The sequence below is a fragment of the Neophocaena asiaeorientalis genome, unplaced genomic scaffold (assembly GCF_003031525.2).
Source record: "Neophocaena asiaeorientalis asiaeorientalis breed wild unplaced genomic scaffold, Neophocaena_asiaeorientalis_V1.1 scaffold78, whole genome shotgun sequence".
NCBI classification, from domain to species: Eukaryota; Metazoa; Chordata; class Mammalia; order Artiodactyla; family Phocoenidae; genus Neophocaena; species Neophocaena asiaeorientalis.
The window spans coordinates 14,639,761-14,660,034 of record NW_020175018.1 but is presented as its reverse complement, the minus strand read 5'-3'; the positions used below and the strand labels follow the sequence as shown (position 1 = coordinate 14,660,034).

Sequence of the window (20,274 nt, the reverse complement as noted above, 5' to 3'; positions counted from 1 at the left end):
AGATCTCAGTTCTCCCTACAGCTAGTCATCTGGGGAGGGTAAAAAATACTGATGTCGAGGCCTCACCTTCACTGAGTCGGGGGTAGAATCTGGGCCTCGGTATTTTATAGTCCCCCAGGAGATCCTAATGCCCAGCCAGGGTGGAGAGGTACTAGTTCAGAGATTAGGAGGCCAGTTTCTTAGAAAAACCACTAGGTTGGGTCAGCAGAGGTCTGGAGAAAGACCACGTGGTCACTCCCTACCCTTCACGTGAACGAAACTGACGGCCTGCACTCGGTCCACTCTGTTCTCGGCCCAGCACACGTAGGTCCCGCTGTCCTCTCTGGTGACTGCCATCCGCTGCAGTGTGCTGCCCCCGTCCTGCTCGGACACCCCCTCTGTGGCAGAGAAAGAGACGCCCCAGGGGGCTCTGAGCTCAGGGTGCCAGGGACCTCCTGCCCTGAACACTTAACTCAGGCCTCAGTATCCAACAGGTGCTTCATAAAGGCACAAAGCATCCCCTCCCTGCTGGAAGCCTAAGCAAGTGGGATGCTGTCGTGGCAGGCACAGGATCAGATGACGAGGATGAGGTTGAAGACCTGCCTTTTCTCATTTTTAAGTCCACACCGTGAGTATGAGTGGCCAAGGGTAGGTCTTCAGGGGCCTATTAACATGTGGCACTTATAGAGATATTGTCACGAGTTACATATAGATGGATGCTATATTTTTAAATTAATTTTTAGGGGGGCTGTACCACACTGCATGAGGGATCTTATTTCCCTGACCAGGAATCGAACCCGTGCCCCCTGCAGTGGAAGCGCAGAGTCCTAACCACTGGACCTCCAGGGAAGTCCCTAGATGGATGCTATTAACAGCCTTTGTTTTCCCTGTAATCCTCAGACAATGCCCCTACACCAGGAATAAGGACAAGTGCTACACAGATGGGGCATTTACTTGGGCGAGGCCTTGCCAAGGCCCCAGGACCCCTGTTATCTCTATTTCAAGATGAAGAGCTGGCCTCAGAGAGGCTGAATCTCTCTCCTGATCTCTCTGCCCAGGAAGCAGTGAGGCTCAGGCAAAGCCTTCTGCACAGGTGTGTAAAGGTGGAGCACTCGTTTCCCAGCACCTGGACTTGGGTACAGGAGGATGTGAAAATATCACTTTGCAATGGAGGAGACTTAGCAGCTCATCCATTCGGCAGACATTTACTGAGTACCTACTATATACACCACAGGGCCTGTGCAGGCCTTGGACCTCCCTAAACGTCACTGGGGACCCAGGTGAGAGGAGAGAGCCCCCCATGAATGGAGTGTGTTGGGGGGCCCACAATGGGAGCAGCAGCGCTAGGCTGGAGCACAGGCCCCTCTCCTGGCCCTGAGGTCTCCAGGCTTGAGTCTTTTTCACAGGTGGCTTCTTGCTGGGTCTGACGTGTGACTGGTCACATAGGGCCACATGTGTGTTTGCCCTGTGCTCCAACGCAGGGCCAAGTCTGGAGACCCAGAACCCACAGGCTGACTGGTACCGTCTTCCTCTTCACCGGGTTGGGTCACCCCACCCCGCCCACCCTCTTCAACCTCCCAGCGTCCTGGGTCTCTGTCCCACCTGCCCCCAGCAGGCCCAGACCTGTGACCGGTTGGTTGTTGACAGTCCAGCCTATTCGGGGCGTAGGGCTGCCACGGGCCGCACAGTGAAGCCACAGCCTGTCCCCAAGGTTCAGGCTGCGGTCCCCAGGCAGGCTGGTGAAGACAGGCGGTGCCAAGATGGCGAGGTGCATGCGACGGCGGGCGCGGCCCACGGCATTCTCGGCCGTGCAGGTGTAGGTGCCAGCATCCTGGCTCTGTGGGCAAAGGGAGGGGTCAGCCTGAGAACTGCCCCCATCCCAACATGGGCCAGAATGCCCCCGCGGACCTGCTCCCTGGCAGGTTCCCGTGGACCATCCAGCCCAGAGAGGCAAAGTGACTTGCCCAAGGTCACACAGCTAGCAAACAGCTCGGCTTCACCACTGCACCTCCCTGCAGCCTTCCTACGGCTATGCGCTTTGATGAAATACAATTTATATTTTAAGGCAGTACCAGAAAAATTAAACACGAAATTCTCTGTCTTTCTGGGCCTCCTCCTTCCATCCCTAACGTGCGGTGTGTACCTGCATTACACATTAACCAGAGCTCCTCAAGGACGGGTGCGCCTGCTCAGCGGTAAAGATCTTTTTTTTTTCCTTTCCTCTGACGCCAGCAATGTAACTTCTTAAAAGAATAGCGTTCCTTCCCAGCTCTGTAAGGGGTCATGGTGACTCGCTGTTCACTTTGTACCTCTTACCCGGACTGTGTGTCTTTGGTGAACTTTATGTAAAATAAGAGTATGTCATTCTGATGTATGATTCTTTGTCTTGAAAAGGTATGTGACCGTGCCTTTACTTCTAACAGGTCTCCCCGGTTATAATCCTCAGCTTGGCTCCAAAAAATTCCCTTTTTTTCCTTCTTAATTTGATTGTTAATTGAATTTTCAGCCTTCATAATCTAAGCCTGACCACACGTTTGTAACAGTCACCATTTATTAAGCACCTCCTATGTGCTCAGAACGGAACCTGCACTCCGCTCACCTGTGCTCACCTCATCCATCATCCCTGAGGCGGGCCCTGCTTTCAGTGCCTTCTCCGAGAGGAGAAGTTCTGTGGTGCATCCCAGCAGGGCACTGCACATCTGGCTCCCTGTGTGGCAGGATCCCCACCCCCATGGCCCCCTTGAGATGTGCCCACCCAGCAGCCACCCCTCCATCTGGACAGCGACTTCTTTTGTAATTACACCCATACCTGTAGCTCAGGTTGAGAACATTTGAGGCAGTCTGGGGACACAAAGTCATCGCCACGCTCCCCCCTCCCTCTCTTCCAGGGCTCCTTCCCTCCCCCAGGGACTAGCCATAGAGGTCCTGATTCAAATCTTGGCTCTGCCTCTTGGCAATAGCATGTCTTCAAAACTTGGGTACACTCTGAACCTCGGTTTCCTCATCTGTAGCTAAGGTGATAACACCTACTTCCCCAGGCTCCTCAGCACAGAGCATGGCACTCGGGGGGTGCTCAGCACAGAACATGGCACACACGGGGTGCTCAGCAGGTGTTTGCCGCTCCTGCTGTTACTATTATTCCCCTCTGCTCCCTGGGGCCAGGCCCTCACCTCTGAGTTCTTCACCAGCAGCCCTCCGGAAGGCTGGATGGTGAACTTCCCCTCAGCTCCAGACACAGGCTGGCCATCCTTTTCCCAGGTGATGTCGGGCTCAGGACTGCCGCTGGCCGTGCAGGGCAAGAGGGCGTGGGAGCCTTCGATGGCGGACAGGTCGGGAAGGCCAGTCTCGATCACAGGCGGGACTGTGGGCATAGGGAGGTCCCCTCGGTGACTGGGCCGGGCTGGGGTGGGCTGGGGTGGGCCATCCCTGCCCCAGTGCCCTTGGCACTTGACACACCCTCAGCCCCTTCCTCCATCCCTGTCTGCTGCCCCCACCGGCCCCTGGTCATAGGCCCCATGGTCTGGATAACCTGGGGACTCTCTGGAGTTTGGTGAAGAAGCTGTGACAGAGTGACCCATTCACCCACATGCACACACAGTGACTAAAGGGACGGAAATGGCTGTTGCTACTGGAAAGCCAAAATGAACAAAGAATGACCAGACTAGTTTCCCAGGAGGGACCAGAGGAGGCAGAGGGGACCCTGGAGTTACCGTCTGAAGCCAGACCTTGGGTGCAAAATGGGAGCCGTTTTTTTCTTGAATTCCTTCTAGAACCACAAGCCGTGCTGGAGTAGGGGTGGACGTGGGGACATGCCCCGCCCGGGACCAGGGCTGGGCAGAGAAGGGAGGGGCTCTCAGGAGCCTCAAAGCCCCTAGCTCGCTGGGGTCCACTTCAGACCCACCCACACCCCCGGGGCCCACCTTGCACCACCAGCCGAGTCCTCCCCAGGGCACTGCCTGCGCTGTTCTGGGCGACGCAGAAATAGTTCCCAGCATCCTCTGGGCTGACACGGATAATCCGCAGCTCTCCGTTGGTTAGGACCTGGGTGTTCACCCCTGGATTTGGCGGGAAGGAATTGGGGGCCGGTCGCTGGGGCGACAGGACCCCCGAGGAGGGCAGGAAGGCTGCTTGGGCTGTCCTGTCTGACCGGCCAAGTGACCTGCTGTGGCCACAGGGTGACGAGGGGGCAGAGCGAGCACGGAAGCCGGACCCAACCTCCCAGCCCAGGCACCAAGTGCTCAGGCAGAATCAAGGGCTCTGGGGTGGTGAGGGGAGACGGGAGGGCAGGAGGTGAAGCGGCGGCAGGAAGGAGGACCGCAGGTTCATACTGTCATCCTCCCACCCACGCTGGCTGCCAAGGAGACTCACCTGCAGGGATGGTGAGCCCCTCCTTCTGCCAGGTGATGCTCGGCCGGGGGATGCCCGAGGCCTCGCAGGGCAGCAGCACCTCCTCCTCTGCTACCGCCCAGACCACGCTGGGTAGTGGCTTTACCACGGGGGAGGCTGCAAAGGAACAGGGCTGCAGAGGTCCCTGGGGACACCGTTAACACCCAGGCCTCTCCAACCAGGGGCCGTCTGAGCACCGGAGAGAGAGGCTGCTAAAGGGAACAAGGGGTTCCAGAAATGTCGGAAAGGAGGACACAGGTGGGCTCTTTCTTTTCTCCCAAAGAATCCTCTAGTCCTCCGCCGGCTTCCCTGCCCCAAGAGCCACGGCTGTCTGGCCTCAGGGATGCTTACCTTGCACAGTGAGGACCACGTGCTTGTGGGCCACGCCCGCGGAGCTGCGGGCCGTGCAGGTGTATCGGCTGGCATGGATGGGGAGGGCCTGCCTGATCTCCAGGGCACCTGTGGACGGGAACAGGGCACAGAGAGGGGTGAGGGGGCCTGGGATAGATGTCCCAGGGGTGAAGCCGGCAGGGCTCTTACACACCCAACCCTGGTGTCTCTGTTACAGGCCACTCAATCTACCTCCCTGCCCATTTGTAAGCAGCACGGGGGAACCTGGGCCTGCCTCTGCTCCCAGCTCAGACCATTACCGTAGGCAAATCCCTTCTACTCTCTGGTACTTCTAGTCTCTGGGACAGGTATACAATGAGCAATCAGACAGGATGATCTCTAGACCCTTCTGGCTGTGATGTGCCAGGATCTGCCACTGCCCGGCCTGGAATCCCTGGACCGCACGCGCCTGGTTCCACGGGCCCTCACCCTGCTATCCTTGCTGCACTCTGCTCAAAACTTGCCTCTTCCAGGAAGCCTCCCTGGATTGCTGCCTCCTCTGTCCTCCCTTTGCCCTCTCTCCCTCAGCCTTGGCTGCTCAATGAATACCATTTTAACCTTCCCAGACCACAGGCTGCAAGTCAGGCAAGGTGGTTTCTAAACCATCCCCCGTAGACCCCTGAGGGCCTGCTGAGGGGGCAAAGGGAGCGAGGCCCACCTGACTCTGGACCACCCCACAGCCCCCACCCCAGCCTCAGACGGAACCAGAACCTAGCTTCTCTCACGTGTTGGGCTTCCACATAACCACTTGTCAGAAGGAAGGGTTCTATTGCTTTGGAAGTGTTTGAAAACCACAGATCCAGCCAGTGGTTCACAGACTTTAGGATTTCACTAACCAACCGACTAAAAAATACATTTAATTTAGAGAATACCCATAAAGTTGCCAGCTTTTTCTCTTAATAAGCAAAGACACTTAAAAAATTACCATGTACTATCACCTTAATTTCATAAAAGAAAGGCACTTTCAACACCAAATTATTAAGAAAAGCATTATTTCAGAATAAAGGGCGATCCTTCCAATGAGCTAAAGCTAGCTTTATGAAAACTCTCACGTAGCTATTATTTTTCTCATTCTGCCATAAGGAGCACCAACTTACCAACTAGCATCAGGGACTGACTGATGGATATCAATGCTCTAGTGCGTGGATGGGGATACTGCGGCCTGGGGGGTGGGGCGCGAGGGGGTTCTCCCAGGTCACACAGTGAAGGAATGGCAGAGCCAGGCCAGAACTTTCCATCTTCTCAACCGCCAGGCCCCAGCGGGCTGCTTTCACAGCCTCTGCCCAATGCCCCTTAGTGTCCCCTCAGCAGCAGGTCCACGTGGCTCACCCTTACTTACCCGAAGGTGACACACGGTAGCCGTTCCCCCGCAACCCCAGCTGGGTGCCTGCTTTGCTCCAGGACACAACTGGGGCTGGCACCCCTGTGCTGTGGCACGTAAGGACCACGGGCGCCATCATGGTCACGGTGAAGTCTGTCTGGTCGTCGGCAATGGTGGGAGGCACTGAAATGCAAGGCAAGGCTTAAGGCCCTGCTGAGGTCCCCTGGGGAACACACAGCCACGGGGCCAGGTGGACGAGAAGGATAAACAGACTAAGACACAAGGTGACATCAGTGACGAAGCTCCAGGGAGGGAGGTGCAGCAGTCACATTTCCTCACTCAGATGTGTTTTGCTGGGCGTGTGGGATAGTTATGAACTGCTTTCTATAGACACCAGCCAGGTATCTCAGGGAGCGTTTCAAAAGACAAGTGGGCTTGGTGGGGGCACAGAGTGAGGGAGGCCAGAGAAGGTCTCTGGGGTATGCGGCATTTAACCTGAGATCTGAAGGAAGAGCAGATATTGCCTGGGTGAAGGGAAAAGTGTTCAGCAGAGGGAACAGCATGTGCAAAGGCCCCGAGGTAAGGAACAAAAAGTTGAGAGGCATGAATGCAACCCAGAGTGAGGCAGGCCATGGGGTGAGCTGAACCTGGGGGGTCAGCAGGGCTGACCTTCTGGGCCCAGGTGACACCATGCATTCTATCCTGAGGGCAGTGGGCAGCCACGGTGGGAGGGATTTTAACTGGGGTGATGACAAGGTCAGATTTGGGTTCAGAACATTCTGGACTTGGGAGAGGCCTCGCCTACGAGCTCCCACAGGCCAGGAACTGTGCTGGAGTTGGGCTATATCAGTGTGGGAGGGCAGGATCAGAGAGGGCTTCCTGGAGGCGGTGACCCGGGAAGCACAGAAAGGCTCAGAGGGAAGCCGTGCAGGTCCCTGGAGGCAGAGAGAGCGCCCAGGAGAGGGAGGCACTGTCCCCATCCCGGCCTCCTCATCTACCCTCGCTGTGAACAGTCACTCCTGAGTGTGAACTCACCGTGAACCGTCACCCAGTAGAGCCTGTGGGCCTCGCCCAGTTCATTGCTCGCCACACACTCAAACTGGGCTGAATCCTGAGGGCTGGGGGCTGTGAGGAGCAAGGCGTTGGAGGGCAGGAGCCTGGACAGACAGACGGATGGTTGTCTGCTAAGTGACTGGCCAGGCTGACCTGAAACCAGCCAGCGTGGCCTCCCTACCCGGGGAATTTGGAGGCGAGGGATGTGTTTCATGACTATTTTCCCTTCCTGTAACCGGCCCGCGGCCTCGACTCTAGAAGTTTCTCCTAGAATTTTCTACCTCCCAAGGTCTACCTGTTCAGTTTGTGGGCAATTTTAATGTTTGCCTCTGGGTTTCTCCATAATCCTAAAAATTTTCTACAGTCACCACCTATGATAACTTCTGCAATAGTAACCATATCCAAAGCCCCGATCAGAACTGCTCGTGTTCACTGAGCACCTGCTTAGTCACAAAGCTCCACGATGATCTGGCCCCTCACACAACACATATTTGGTGAATTAATTGGTGAACTGACCTCTTAATACTCCCAGGGATCATTTCAGGGTCAGCTGCATTTGAGAAATGGGGAGACCGAGGCTCCTGCAGGAGCCATGGGTCCGGGCTCAACCGGCATGAACTTGGGCTTCTACGTGGGTTCTTAAATAGTGACTCAAGTGGTTGCAAAGGCCATATATTTTCCATTTGGCTGTATGTCCCAAATGTCCCCACCTCCGACCAGGTAGTGTAAAGACCCTCCTGGCCCCTTGAAGTCAGGACACAAGTTCTGGTGCTGGCTTTGGTGAGACCCAAGCACGCCCCTGCCTCAGTTCTGGCCTGGCTCCCCTTCTCTGAGACGGGCACGCCCTTCCCCACCCCAGGCATCTCATGATGTTCCCAGAAGGACCAGCTCGGTACCGGTAGGCTCCCTGCTGCAGGCGGAAGTCCAGCTTCTGTCCATCCTTCCACCAGACCACAAGGGGCTTGGGAGAGCCTCTGGCCTCACAGGGCAGTGAGGCGGCAGTGTCAGCAATCAGGGTCAGGTTGGAGGGGCCGGGGGTGATGGCTGGAGGCTCTGGGGAGAGAACAGTGATCAGGAGACGGGGTGTGGGGTGGGGGCAGGGCAGGGGTCTCTAAGGTAAAGCCCAGGAGCAGGAGATACTCCAACCACCTCCAGCCCATCCCCGAGGAAGCAGGGGCGAGGAGGCAGGAGAAACTCCCCTAGCGGATCTTCCAACGGGCTCCCAAAGCTGGGGCTATGGGGCCTTTGACCACCCCTGAGGCTGGCATCCCCCTAACTACACCTCCTTGAATGGGGCCTCCAGGGCGCAACTCCCCGGCAGCCCCACCCGAGGCCAGGGCCCAGCAGCGCAGCCTCCACCAAGGTGATCGATGGGATTGAAGAGCTCAGTGATTCTGAGTGTTCTACAGCTCGTGCATGTTTTCTCATTCAGTAGAATAGCATAGTAGTGAGTTATATAATGTATGCATAAAGATAAATATGCATCTTTTTTTTTTTTTTTTTTTTTGCGGCACGCGGGCCTCTCACTGTTGTGGCCTCTCCCGTTGCGGACGCGCAGGCTCAGCGGCCATGGCTCACGGGCCCAGCCGCTCCGCGGCATGTGGGATCCTCCCGGACCGGGGCACGAACCCACGTCCCCTGCATCGGCAGGCGGACCCTCAACCACTGCGCCACCAGGGAAGCCCCCATATGCATCTTGGAGTGTACAGGCTCAAAACATTTTATTAATAGGATTCATGGTCAAAAGCATTTGGAGATCGCTGCTCTCGGCTCCTGACAGCTAAGATGAACCAGAAACTAAGCAGGACCCGGTCCAGACAGGGGGTGGATGCTGAAGGCAAAAACAACACACCTTCCCTCCTCTACCTACCGAAGACCCGGAGGTCACGGCCCTGCCGATCGGAACCTGCGGCGTTGGACGCCAGGCAGAGGTAGTGGCCGGCATCCTGGGCGAGGACTGGCTGGATCCTCAGGGAACCCTCAGGCAGAACCTGAAACCTGGAACACAGGGAGGGGTTGCCATGGACACCGGCAGACCAGCAAGTCCCTGGGGAGGAGCTGGACTCCTGGCGGTGTCTCCAGCAAGACCCTCCCCTTGGTCTCTGGCTTTCTGAGCAAGAGGATCCTGCATCTGTGAGGCCAAGATCGGTGGGGGCGGGGCGTGGGGCCACAGCCTTGGGCAGCAATCTGCACCACAACCCACTATCAGAGAGGGTGAGAGGGGCTGCTTCGTGCCTCCCGTGCTCCCACCTGGGCCCAGCCTCCCCCCAAGAGCCAGAGGGCAGTGGTACCCCAACCCTTTCTGAGAACAGCCCCTCGATTAGGTCGGAAAACTGCCCTTTCCCAGGGGCCAGGTCTGTACCGTGTGACCCCGCCCCTGGCCACAGCCGGTTGGACAGGGAATGAACACATCATGCAGGCTGAGCCTATGGAATTCTCTGCCCTGGGAATTTGGAACTGGGGTCTGCAGGTTGTGTGAACACAGCAGCTATAACTTGGCCGGGTGCGGGGGGTGGGGGGGGGAGGTGTGTGTGGGGAGCCGTTCTGCCACGTTCTTAGAGAAAGAAGGTGTAGAAAATTGGTCTGAGAGAGAGAGAGGCACGAAGCCCTCACACACAGAAACAGAGACTAGCAACCAAGAGTCAAAACTAGACAGACAGACAGACAGCCACCAGGGGTTCTCATGCCCTTAACGAATGGGCATGTATGTCCGTGGGTTCTGAGAAGACCCATGTCCTTTCTGCTCCAACTGCCCAGGTGGCCTTCCGTTTACAACCCGTAAAGAGGTACCTGAGCCCCTCCCTGATGCCCTCCCCTACCAGCTCCCACCTGGGGCTCTGAGGATCCAGAGGGATGCCGTCCTTCCGCCAGTTCACAAGGGGTGGGGGGGCACCGTCTGCCTTGCAGGGCAGCAGAGCCGTCTGGTTCACGGAGGCGTTCACTGCAGGTGGTCCCGGCTGGATGGTGGGCACCGCTGGAGGAGAGGCACAGAGGGGGCGGGTGCTGGGACCCTGTCGCTCTCAGGGAGGGGGGGCAGGGCGGGTGGGGTGGGGCCACTCACTGTGGACCTCCACGTGGAAGGCCACACTGGTGCTGCCTGCAGCATTGCGGGCTGTGCAGCTGTAGTTGCCACTGTCGGCCGTGCTCAGGGCCTGCAGCTGGAGGAACCTGCCCTGCTCTGGGAACTGGGTGTGGGCATCTGCCTGTAGAGACCCCCAGGGTGGAGAGACCCTCATCAGTGCTGGGCCGGGCGGGGCCAGCCCCCCACACACCAGGACCAAGGAACCAGCGGGGCCGGAGAGTGGTCTCTGCCCCATTCATTCTGGGCCGGCCTGCAGCCCCTGAACGGATGCCCAGCTGAGGACTTTCTGGGGAAACAGGCTCCTTTGGGAGGGAAAGAGCATCTTCCCTGGAGCTCTGCCTGTCGGGCATGTTGCAGGGGGGACCCATGCTCACACTAGGAGCTGGAGCTTCCACCAGATCTACAATCCTTGGGTCCACAGCAGCAAATTGGCCCCATGTCAGGGGTGAGCGCACAGAACCGCAGTAACTGGCCCCAGGCCACACAGCCACTAAGCATAGCTCAAAGGTACAGCACAGATGTGCATTAGAAGCCCTGGGGTGCAAATCTTAGCCTTGCCTCGGTGTCCCCATCCACAGTATGGGGGTGACAATAGTAACAGGGGTGGAAAACGTCAGGAGAGCAGGGATGCAAAGGGCTGGCACAGAATAGGCCCTCGGCACCTGGGATCGAGTCTGGTCAGGGTCTGGGGCCTGAGAGGAACAGAAAGCAGTGCCCCTGGGCCCCCAGCCTGGCACCCACCTGCAGCAGGATGCCCTCACGGTGCCACTCAATCTCCGGCGCGGGATCTGCCTCCACCGAGCACTCTAGAACCAGCTGTCCCGGGGCCAGGCCGACCACAAAGCGGGGGCCTCGGGGCCCAATGACATTTGGGGGGGCTGGTGAGGTGGGTAGGGAGGACGTGAGAGAGGGACCCACCCCTGCAGGTCCCATCCTGCCTCCCTCTCCTGCCCCCACTCCGGCAGCCCCCTACCTTGAACTCTGACCCGGAAGCTCTTCTCGACTTCACCAGCAGGGCTGTGGGCCAGGCAAGTGTACAGCCCAGCGTCACCCACCTGGGGATGGGGCAGGGTGAGCGGCTACCTCCGGCCCCACCCCGCCCACCTCCTGATCTGGTTTCCCTCCTACACAGCTGAGGACCCAGGATTTCGCCTCAGGCCTGCTGAGTCAGCCATCCTGCCTTTCCCACCAACCCCTTCTCCTCTCTGGGATGTTTCTTCCCTATTACTGGCTCACCCTTGCTTTAGGGCTAGGGCAGAGTCTGCCTCCTCCAGGGAGTCCCCCTTGACTGTACCAGTTCTTTTCTGGTGGGGTTAGGGATTTATCTGGTTTCTGCATCAGCCTTGGGTCTGACCTGACTGGGAGCTCCCAAGGGCATGGCCCGGGGCCGGGGTGGGGGGGTCCTCTTCACATCCTCATACCCCGAATAAAAGTGGAGCTTGGGCAAACCCCGCCAAGTGCCACTGGGTCCCGCCCCTCCCCTCCCCAGCTTCGTGCCACAGCAGGCGGGGCAGCAGCACCTGCACGCCCTCCACCCGGAGCCCCCGCCCGGCCCTCTTGCTGTCCTTCGGCCTGTTCAGGGCCTGCCCATCCTTGTGCCATGTGATGCTGGGTTGGGGGGTGCCCCGGGCGTCACAGAGGAGCTCCAAGGGGGTACCGGGGGTCAGCAACAGCTCTGCAGGCTGGCCTGAGTCCTCGATGTGGGGGGGATCTGCAAGACACCCCACCCTGGGTCAGCCATGGGGGCCATGCCCAGAACACTAGGATGTGGGGTTCATTCCCCTCCCCCACCATCCAGATGCTGACAGTACATGGGCCTGCAAACAGGCGGCTGGTGATTGTGTTGGAGGGTCCTAAACACGTCCGAGCATGGGCCCATCTGCCTGGGACAATGATTTGCGCTTAAAAACCAACAAGGAGGGCTTCCCTGGTGGTGCAGTGGTTGAGGGTCCGCCTGCCGATGCAGGGGACACGGGTTCGTGCCCCGGTCCGGGAGGATCCCACATGCCGGGGAGCGGCTGGGCCCGTGAGCCATGGCCGCTGAGCCTGCGCATCCGGAGCCTGTGCTCCGCAACGGGAGAGGCCACAACAGTGAGAGGCCCGCGTACCGCAAAACAAACAAACAAACAAGGATACAGTATGGAGGGAAACGCATCTTTCCAGTAGGGCACACTTGCAAAATCTCGTGCTTCAGCCTTAGAGCCCCAAGATTTCGATGGCTTTGTTCCTGCTTTACAAGGTTCCAAGGACAAGACAGAGGGGCACAGCCCCAGGAGAATGAAGCGTCCTGGCCCCCAGCCCCTGCAGCCAGGTCAGCGAGGCCTGCTCCCTAAGCCCCAAGCCTCCAGGGTGCTCACCTCTCTCACCACCTCCATCGCCCCCCAAGGGCCCCCATCCCATCCCTGGCCCAGAGAAGCTGGCACTGGGGGCAGGTGACCCACCCATCACCATCAGCCGGAAATGCCTCCTCGCTTCCCCTGCCTCGCTCACGGCCACGCAGGAGTAGATCCCTGAGTCGCCAACTCCCGCTGTCTCCAGCTGTAGGCCAGGCCCCTGTTCCAGGCTCCGGGGCAAAAAGGGTTCCCCATCCTTCATCCACAAAACGAGGGGCAGGGGGCTGCCCCGGGCTTCACAGGGGAGGACCACCGGGGAGCCACGGACCACCGCCACGTCATTCTGGAACTCGACCGGCTCCAGGACAGGGGGCACTGCACAGGACAAGAGTGGGCACGAGCCAACTTATCCAATGCCAGGTGGCCCTCGCCCCTGGACTTTGCACAGACTGTAACTATGGGCCAGAATGCCCTTCTCCTGGACTATTCCTTCTCATCTTCAGTCCTCAGCTTAGACCTCACCTCCTCCAGGAAGCCTTCCCTGAATGCCCGAGGCCAGGTGAGGTGCCCTCCTCTGTGCTCCTGTGGCACCCTCTCCTTACCCTGGTATCATTAGTTGCGTGGAATTTTAATTTTACAGAGCTGTTTCCCTCACCGACTTCCTGGTGTCAGGGCTACCTCTGCTCACTGCCATATTCCAGTGCCTGGCAAGGCCCTGGCACACTAGTATCCAACAACTACTTGTGAGATCAATGAATGAGTGACCGAATGAATCAGAGACTGAGTATTTGCCCCGCCCTGACATCCCTGAGGGCCAACCCTTGGTTTCACCCAGATGGGCAGAGGGGAGGGGACAAGAGCCTTGATTCTCGCCCCTAAGGCCGAAGGACCCGCTAACCCACTCCCCTGCTCCGTACCGTGCACCTGCAAGGTAAAGTTCCTGTCGGCCACGCCCGCTGGGCTCGAAGCCACACAGGTGAAGATGCCGGAATCTGCCAGCTGCACCTGGGAAATCCTGAAGCCGGAGAGCAAAGGGGGGGATGAGAGAGAGAGACAGAGGGAGAGAGAGAGACAGGAAGGGGGGGAGGAGGGAGGGGGAGGGGAGGGGAGAGGGAGAGAGAGGGAGAGAGAGAGAGAGAGAGGAAGAAAGAGAGAGAGGGAGAGAGAGAGAGAGAGAGAGAGAGAGAGAGAGAGAGAGAGAGAGAGAGAGAGAGAGAGAGAGAGAGAGAGAGAGAGAGAGAGAGAGAGAGAGAGAGAGAGAGAGAGAGAGAGAGAGAGAGAGAGAGAGAGAGAGAGAGAGAGAGAGAGAGAGAGAGAGAGAGAGAGAGAGAGAGAGAGAGAGAGAGAGAGAGAGAGAGAGAGAGAGAGAGAGAGAGAGAGAGAGAGAGAGAGAGAGAGAGAGAGAGAGAGAGAGAGAGAGAGAGAGAGAGAGAGAGAGAGAGAGAGAGAGAGAGAGAGAGAGAGAGAGAGAGAGAGAGAGAGAGAGAGAGAGAGAGAGAGAGAGAGAGAGAGAGAGAGAGAGAGAGAGAGAGAGAGAGAGAGAGAGAGAGAGAGAGAGAGAGAGAGAGAGAGAGAGAGAGAGAGAGAGAGAGAGAGAGAGAGAGAGAGAGAGAGAGAGAGAGAGAGAGAGAGAGAGAGAGAGAGAGAGAGAGAGAGAGAGAGAGAGAGAGAGAGAGAGAGAGAGAGAGAGAGAGAGAGAGAGGGAGAGTCCCCACCTCACCCCCCACCCCTGCTGCCTTCTCTGCCCACCTCACTCTGCAGCCAGACTTCCTGCTTCCCAAATTCTGGAAGCTCCACTGGCCCACCCCTGGACAGCCTGTACTCCCACCCCCTTCTTCTAGACAATTCCTCTCAGCTTTCAGGACTCGCCAGACTCGTCTCTACTCACTGTCTCCACTGCCTGAACCCTCACTGTCTCTCAAACCCCCTTTTGCCCCGACCACTCCTCCTGAGCCGCCCTTGTCAACGTCCCCAGTGACCCTGAAACGTCTGTTATACCCACCCTAACGCCAGCAGCCCAGGCTCAGTCCACACTCACTTCCCGGGGCCCGCAGCCCATCCTGGCTTCCAACACCACCTGTTCACTGACAATCTCCAAACATCTACCTCCTAAACTCCTGACAGGAGTATCAAATGCCTGGTTTCCATCTTCCCTGTATGTCCAAGAACCTCTCCAACCAACAGGTTGGAACAGAACACTGGTCTCGCCCCTCAACTTGCCCCTCCCACTGTGGACCCATCTCAGAAAACAGACTTCAGCCTTCCGGGTTCCCAGATAGAGACCCCAGAGCCCTGCTCAACCCCTCCCCGTCTCTCCACAAACACCGCCAGCTGGAGCACCTCCACCACGTGGCTCTGATCCAGGCCCCACCACGTCTCACCTGGCTTGTGGCCGCAGCCCTAAAATGCCCTCCCACTCTGCCCTTGGCCCTACAGTCTGCTGTCCACACTGCAGCCAGAAGGATCGTCTAAAAACCTAAGTCACAACCCCAAAGAAATGAAAGTAGAAGCTCAAACAGATAAGCCAACTCCCGTGTTCACAGCAGCCTTATTCACAACTGCCAAAATGTGGAAGCAATCCAAGCGTCCATCGATGGGTGAATGGATAATGTGTTCTACACATACCAGGCGATATTATTCAGCCTTAAAAATTAGGATGGAAAATTTGACACACGCTACAACATGGATGAAACCATGATGCTACGTGAAATGAACCAGTCACAGAAGGACAACGATTGCGTGATTCCACTTATCTGAGGTACTCAGAATAAGGCAGGTTCACAGACAGAAAGTATAGTGCTGGGTGCCAGGGGCTGGGGAGGGGGTGGGGAATTAGTGTTCAATGGGGCAGAGTTTCAGTTTGGGGAGATGAAAACGTCCTGGAGACGGATGGGGGTGATGGTTGCACAGCAATGTGAGTGTACTTAATGCCCCTGAACTGTGCACTTAAAAATGGCTAAAATGGTAAATTTTCTATTATGTGTATTTTACCACATACACAAAATTTAAGTCACATCGTGATGAGACTTCTCTGCTGAAAACCCTCTCAGGGCTTCCCTTCTCTCCGTAGGAAAGCCCAAGTCTTCTGAAGGACTTACGAGGCCCTATGTCACCTGACTGCCCCCTTCATAACCGACCCTCCAACTCTGTTTCGAGAACACACAGCCACACGCCCACCGCAGGGCCTTTGAACGTGCTCTTCCCGCCTGGAAGGAATGGAAGTCTTCCTGCCATGGAATCCACTCACCTCCCCTTCTCATCGCCTTCCATCTCTGCTCAAGTGTCACCTCATCTGACTGCCTACTGCTGGCCACCCTAAAACAGCACCCTCCACTGCCACCTCCCATCCCCTCACCCTACTTTATTCTTCTGAGCACATATCCCTTGTGACATGTCACTTTTATATCTGTTTATTTTCCATTCCCCTCCCTCCCCAAAGCTGCAGGAGCAAAGGCTTCGTCTTGCTCACTGCTCCATCCCAGTACCTGGAACTGCACCTGGAACAGCAAGCACTCCGTTAAGTGCTGCTGAATGCATGAAGACGTTGCTCAGGCACTTTCTTCCAGGAAGCCTTCCCAGATTTCTTCTACCTGGGGCCAGGCTGAGTTAGGTGCCACCAGATGTCATCACCCAGATCTGTACCTCCCCCACTGGGCTGTGAAAGCCTGAGGGCAGAGGCCCCTTTCATCTCTGAAGTTCCCTTTCGGGGGTGGGGTCCTCCCACTCTCCCCATCAAAAACCTCTGTATGTTTATGTTACTTTTAGTCTAAAAACCATTCAGACGTGCTTTTAAGCCCAAGCTGCCTAAAGAGTGTATCTGGGGCCTGCCATCCGCTGGCTGGCGGGTAGGGGAGCCACTCCCTTACCTGAGGGTGCGGCCCGAGCTGTGGAGGTGGGTGCGCTGGGAGAGCGCAAGGGGCAGGCCATCCTTGAGCCAGCTCACGTGGATGCGCGGGGAGCCCCGGACAGGGCACGCCATGGTCACCAGCTCCCCAGGCCTGCTCACCAGGGTCCCTGCACCCTCTGCCCCCTGATCGATGGTGGGAGGCACTGGTGAGTGGGCAGAGAGGAAAAACGGGGGCAGTGAGGGGGCCTGGGCGGGGAGGTGGGCTCCTCTCAGGGAAGTCCCAGGAGGTGGCGCCGATACCTCGACTTCTGCCACGTGCAGCCATCGTGTGGCAATCATCACATGGGTCTTAGGCCCGCGCCCAACCCAGGTGAGGATGAAGCCCACTGCCTGGGGGTGTGGGTCTCTCCTGTATCCCGACTCCCCCACTGCGCCCCTGGGCTGTCGCGGTTGTGCCCCTAGTCTGAGGATGGGGCAGAGGCCCGGACAGGTCAGGCTGGCCTGGCTCACAGAGTGGGCACGGCTGGGGCTTCACCAGGGCTCCCGTATCCGGGCCCTGGCACCACCCTCCAGGTGCCCCAGTGGAGGCCCCACGGCGGCCAGGCTGCTGCCGCCCTGGGACGGTGGGGCGGCCTGGCTCTCCTCGCCCCTCAACTGCTCACCCAGCACGTTCACGGTGTGCAGCCTGGCGTCCTCACCAGCCGCGTTGTGGGCCACGCAGGTGTAGGCCCCCGAGTCCGAGGCCCTCAGGCCCTTTAGCACCAGGGAGCTGCCCTCCAGGTAGAACCTGCCCCAGGGAGGGAGAGCCGGGAGCAGGTGCGTGAGGGCCTGCAGGCTTGCCTCCTGGGGCGGGGATGTCACAGGCTGGGTCTTACCGGAGGTGGGGGCCGGCGCCCTGGCCCAGCGGGCCACCGTCCTTCAGCCAGGCCACGTCGGGTGGTGGCTGCCCGTCAGCCTCGCAGTCCAGCCGCAGCCCCTGCCCCTCCAGGATGCTGTGCTCCTGCGTGGCGCCCGAGCTCCGGATCCGGGGGGCCACTGTGGCAGAATGGGTGTGGTGAGGCCCGGGGCAGTGGCTGGGGCTGGCATGGGGGTGGGACACGGTGGGCGCAGGGTGCAGACGTACCCAGCACGGCCACCACGAAGTCCTTGCGGGCCTCCGCCTGGGCATTCTCGGCCACACACGTGTAGGTGCCAGCCTGGTCTGGCTGCAAGTGACTCAGCTGGAGGCGGCCCCCCCGGGAGACCACACCACGTGCCACACTGCTTTCTGTGGGACGGAGGGGTGTGGCAGGACTTCACCTGCTCAGACCCACCGCCCCAGCTGCCACCACTGGGCCCAGACAGAGAAGTCTCGTGACTCCCTCAGAGGGAGCCTGACCTCCACACTCAAGGCTGGAAAGACCCTGGGAACCCTTGAATCACCCACCCCTTTCTTATGCTCATAAGGAAACTGAGGCCCAGACGTGGGCAGGGCCTCTAGCCATTTACGTCACGGACTTCCCCAGCCTGGACTCCTTTGATTGCTCTGGTCCTTACAGCCAAACCCTCCCTACTTCCCTCACTGGGGACATTTCTTCCCAAGGGACCCCACTCCCTTTATTTTTTTATTTTTATTTGTTTTTCTGGCCATGCCGTGTGGCAGGCGGGATCCTAGCTCCCCGACCAGGGATCGAACCCGTGCCTCCTGCATTGGGAGCTCGGTGTCTTAACCACTGGACAGTCAGGGAAGTCCTGGTTTTCATGTTTAACATTGTCTTTATTTCCCCCCCCCCCGACTCCCTTTAGAGTTCAGGACTTGCTCTTCTTCCTGTTGACTCTCAGGATCAGCCCTCATCTCCCACCCTCCTTCCAACCTTTCCCTCCCCGCCTCGATCAAGGTGAACCAGCCACTCACTGACTCCAACATGAGTCCAGTGTGGGGCTTCCCCTGGGCCTCTGCTCAAGCTGCACCCCTCCCCCAGCCTAGAATGCCTACCCCTCGTGTTCTCCAGCAGCACCTCTGCCCCAAAGCCTTCTCTAACTGCACCAGTCCAGACTGGTCTGCCCTCCCCCAGATCCTCATCTGTCCAGCCAGTCTTTCAACACAAAATGTATTGAGCAACTACTACATGTCCAACAGCGAGAGAGCTCGGGAATCAAAGATGAGTGAAACATGGTCTCTGTCCTCAAGGAGTTCAAAATACATCAGAGACAGCGACACAGGTACAATCCTGTGTGCCCAGCCCTGTGAAACCCTGACGGAGCATGGAGAGACCAGGCTAGGCTTCTGGAGGAGGTGAGTCTCAGCTGAGACCTGAAGGTGAGTCTGAATCAGCCAGGTGAAAGTGGAGGTGGTCCGGGGAGCCTGGGATGAGCATTTCAGGGAGGAGACAGCACGTGCTAAGAGCTGGAGCCGAGAGAGAACAGGGTCCACAGCAATTCCACTCCCAGGTACATATCACAGAGGAAGGGCAGCAAACGCCACACAAACACTCGTGCACAAACGTTCACGGCACCCTATCCATCACAGCCAAAAGGTGGAAACAACACAAATGTCCATCAGCTGGTGGACGGATGAACGGAACATGATCTATCCACACAGTGGGACGTTCAGCCGTAAAAAAGAAAGAAAAAAATGAACTTAAAAAAGGAAGGAAGGGGCTTCCCTACAAAGCCAAAAAAAAAAAAAAAAATAAAAAAAATTAAAAAAAAAAAAAAAAAAAAAAAGGAATGAAGAACTGACACATACTACAACATGCATGAACCTTGAAGACACGATGCTAAGTGGAAGAAGCCAGCCACGAGAGGTCACGTGTTGTATGATTCCACGTGTTATATGAATTGTCCAGAACAGGCAAGTCTACAGAGACAGAAAGTAGGTTAGTGGCTGCCTAAGGCTGGGGCGGCTGGGAGTGAAGGCGATGGGTAAGGGATTTCCCTTGGGGTGATACAACAAGGTTCTACTGTAGAGCACAGGGAACTATGTTCAATATCCTATGATAAGCCATTATAGAAAAGAATATAAAAAGAACGTATATATGTAAAGCTGAATCACTTTGCTGTACTCCAAAAACTAACACAACATTGTAAATCAACTGGACTTCAATTTTTTAAAAAAGAAAATAGACAGTTGGAAAAAAAATGTTCCAAAATCGATTGTGGGGATGGTCTGCGATCATACAAAAAAGAATTGGTTTAGATGCTTTCATTGGGTAAATTGTAGAGTATGTGAATTACATCTCAATAAGGCTGTTATTGAGAGAGAGAAAGACAGAGACAGACAGACAGACATAGGCATATGCAAGGAGTCAAGAGCAGCTGGGTCTGTCTGGAGCACGCAGCAGGGCAGGGAGAGGGGGGCTGGCCCCAGCCCCGAAGGGCCTCCTGGGCTCTGGTTCCGAGGACTCCAGGCACGAAAGGATTTTCAGTTTCAACAGACAACTGACCCACTCAGAGCTGCACTTTGTGACCCCTTCTGCCCCGGTGGAGCCTGCGTTGGAGGCATGGAGTAGACCCGAGAGACCAGTGTAGGGGCTGCTGCCCTCACCCAGGGGTGTGGACAGTGGTGGCTGGAACGGGAAAGGCTATGGATGGAGAGCAGTGCTGGCACCAGAGGCATTTACGTTGACAAGACGAGGTGTCTACTGACCGATGGGTGGGTGGGTCGGGGGAGGGGAAGAGAGCGGGGCAAGGTTGAAGGCCTGGATGGGGGTGACCAACAGCTGGGCCGAATGGAGTTGAGTTACTGGAGAAGGAGCAGCTTTGGGGCCAATGCCAGGCGCAGGGTCGGGCCAGCTAGACCCTCAGCACCCACTGTGCATTTCTGTCCCGTGGGAGCTGACTCTGGATACAAACACAAGAAGCCACTGAGCCCCCACTCAAATGGTCCTCAGTGTTGGGATTT

At 57.4% G+C, this 20,274-nt stretch overlaps 1 protein-coding gene across 1 annotated transcript in view; it reads right to left on the bottom strand.

Moving 5' to 3' along the window:
- The window catches only part of HMCN2 (hemicentin 2), a 149,524-nt gene that overhangs the window by 19,451 nt on the left and 109,799 nt on the right, over window positions 1–20,274 (bottom strand). The window contains exons 64-84 of the mRNA XM_024762540.1: window positions 17,515–17,658; window positions 17,267–17,426; window positions 17,054–17,178; window positions 16,411–16,594; window positions 13,462–13,559; window positions 12,653–12,919; window positions 11,732–11,922; window positions 11,185–11,266; window positions 10,953–11,089; window positions 10,191–10,332; window positions 9,959–10,103; window positions 9,000–9,127; window positions 8,026–8,182; window positions 7,112–7,233; window positions 6,095–6,259; window positions 4,717–4,824; window positions 4,348–4,482; window positions 3,900–4,034; window positions 3,150–3,340; window positions 1,582–1,816; window positions 243–377 (exon numbers count right to left, since the gene is read on the bottom strand). Of these exons, the coding sequence (XP_024618308.1) occupies window positions 243–377; window positions 1,582–1,816; window positions 3,150–3,340; window positions 3,900–4,034; window positions 4,348–4,482; window positions 4,717–4,824; window positions 6,095–6,259; window positions 7,112–7,233; window positions 8,026–8,182; window positions 9,000–9,127; window positions 9,959–10,103; window positions 10,191–10,332; window positions 10,953–11,089; window positions 11,185–11,266; window positions 11,732–11,922; window positions 12,653–12,919; window positions 13,462–13,559; window positions 16,411–16,594; window positions 17,054–17,178; window positions 17,267–17,426; window positions 17,515–17,658 (3,186 nt within the window). The remainder of the gene's footprint in view (window positions 1–242; window positions 378–1,581; window positions 1,817–3,149; window positions 3,341–3,899; window positions 4,035–4,347; window positions 4,483–4,716; window positions 4,825–6,094; window positions 6,260–7,111; window positions 7,234–8,025; window positions 8,183–8,999; window positions 9,128–9,958; window positions 10,104–10,190; window positions 10,333–10,952; window positions 11,090–11,184; window positions 11,267–11,731; window positions 11,923–12,652; window positions 12,920–13,461; window positions 13,560–16,410; window positions 16,595–17,053; window positions 17,179–17,266; window positions 17,427–17,514; window positions 17,659–20,274) is intronic.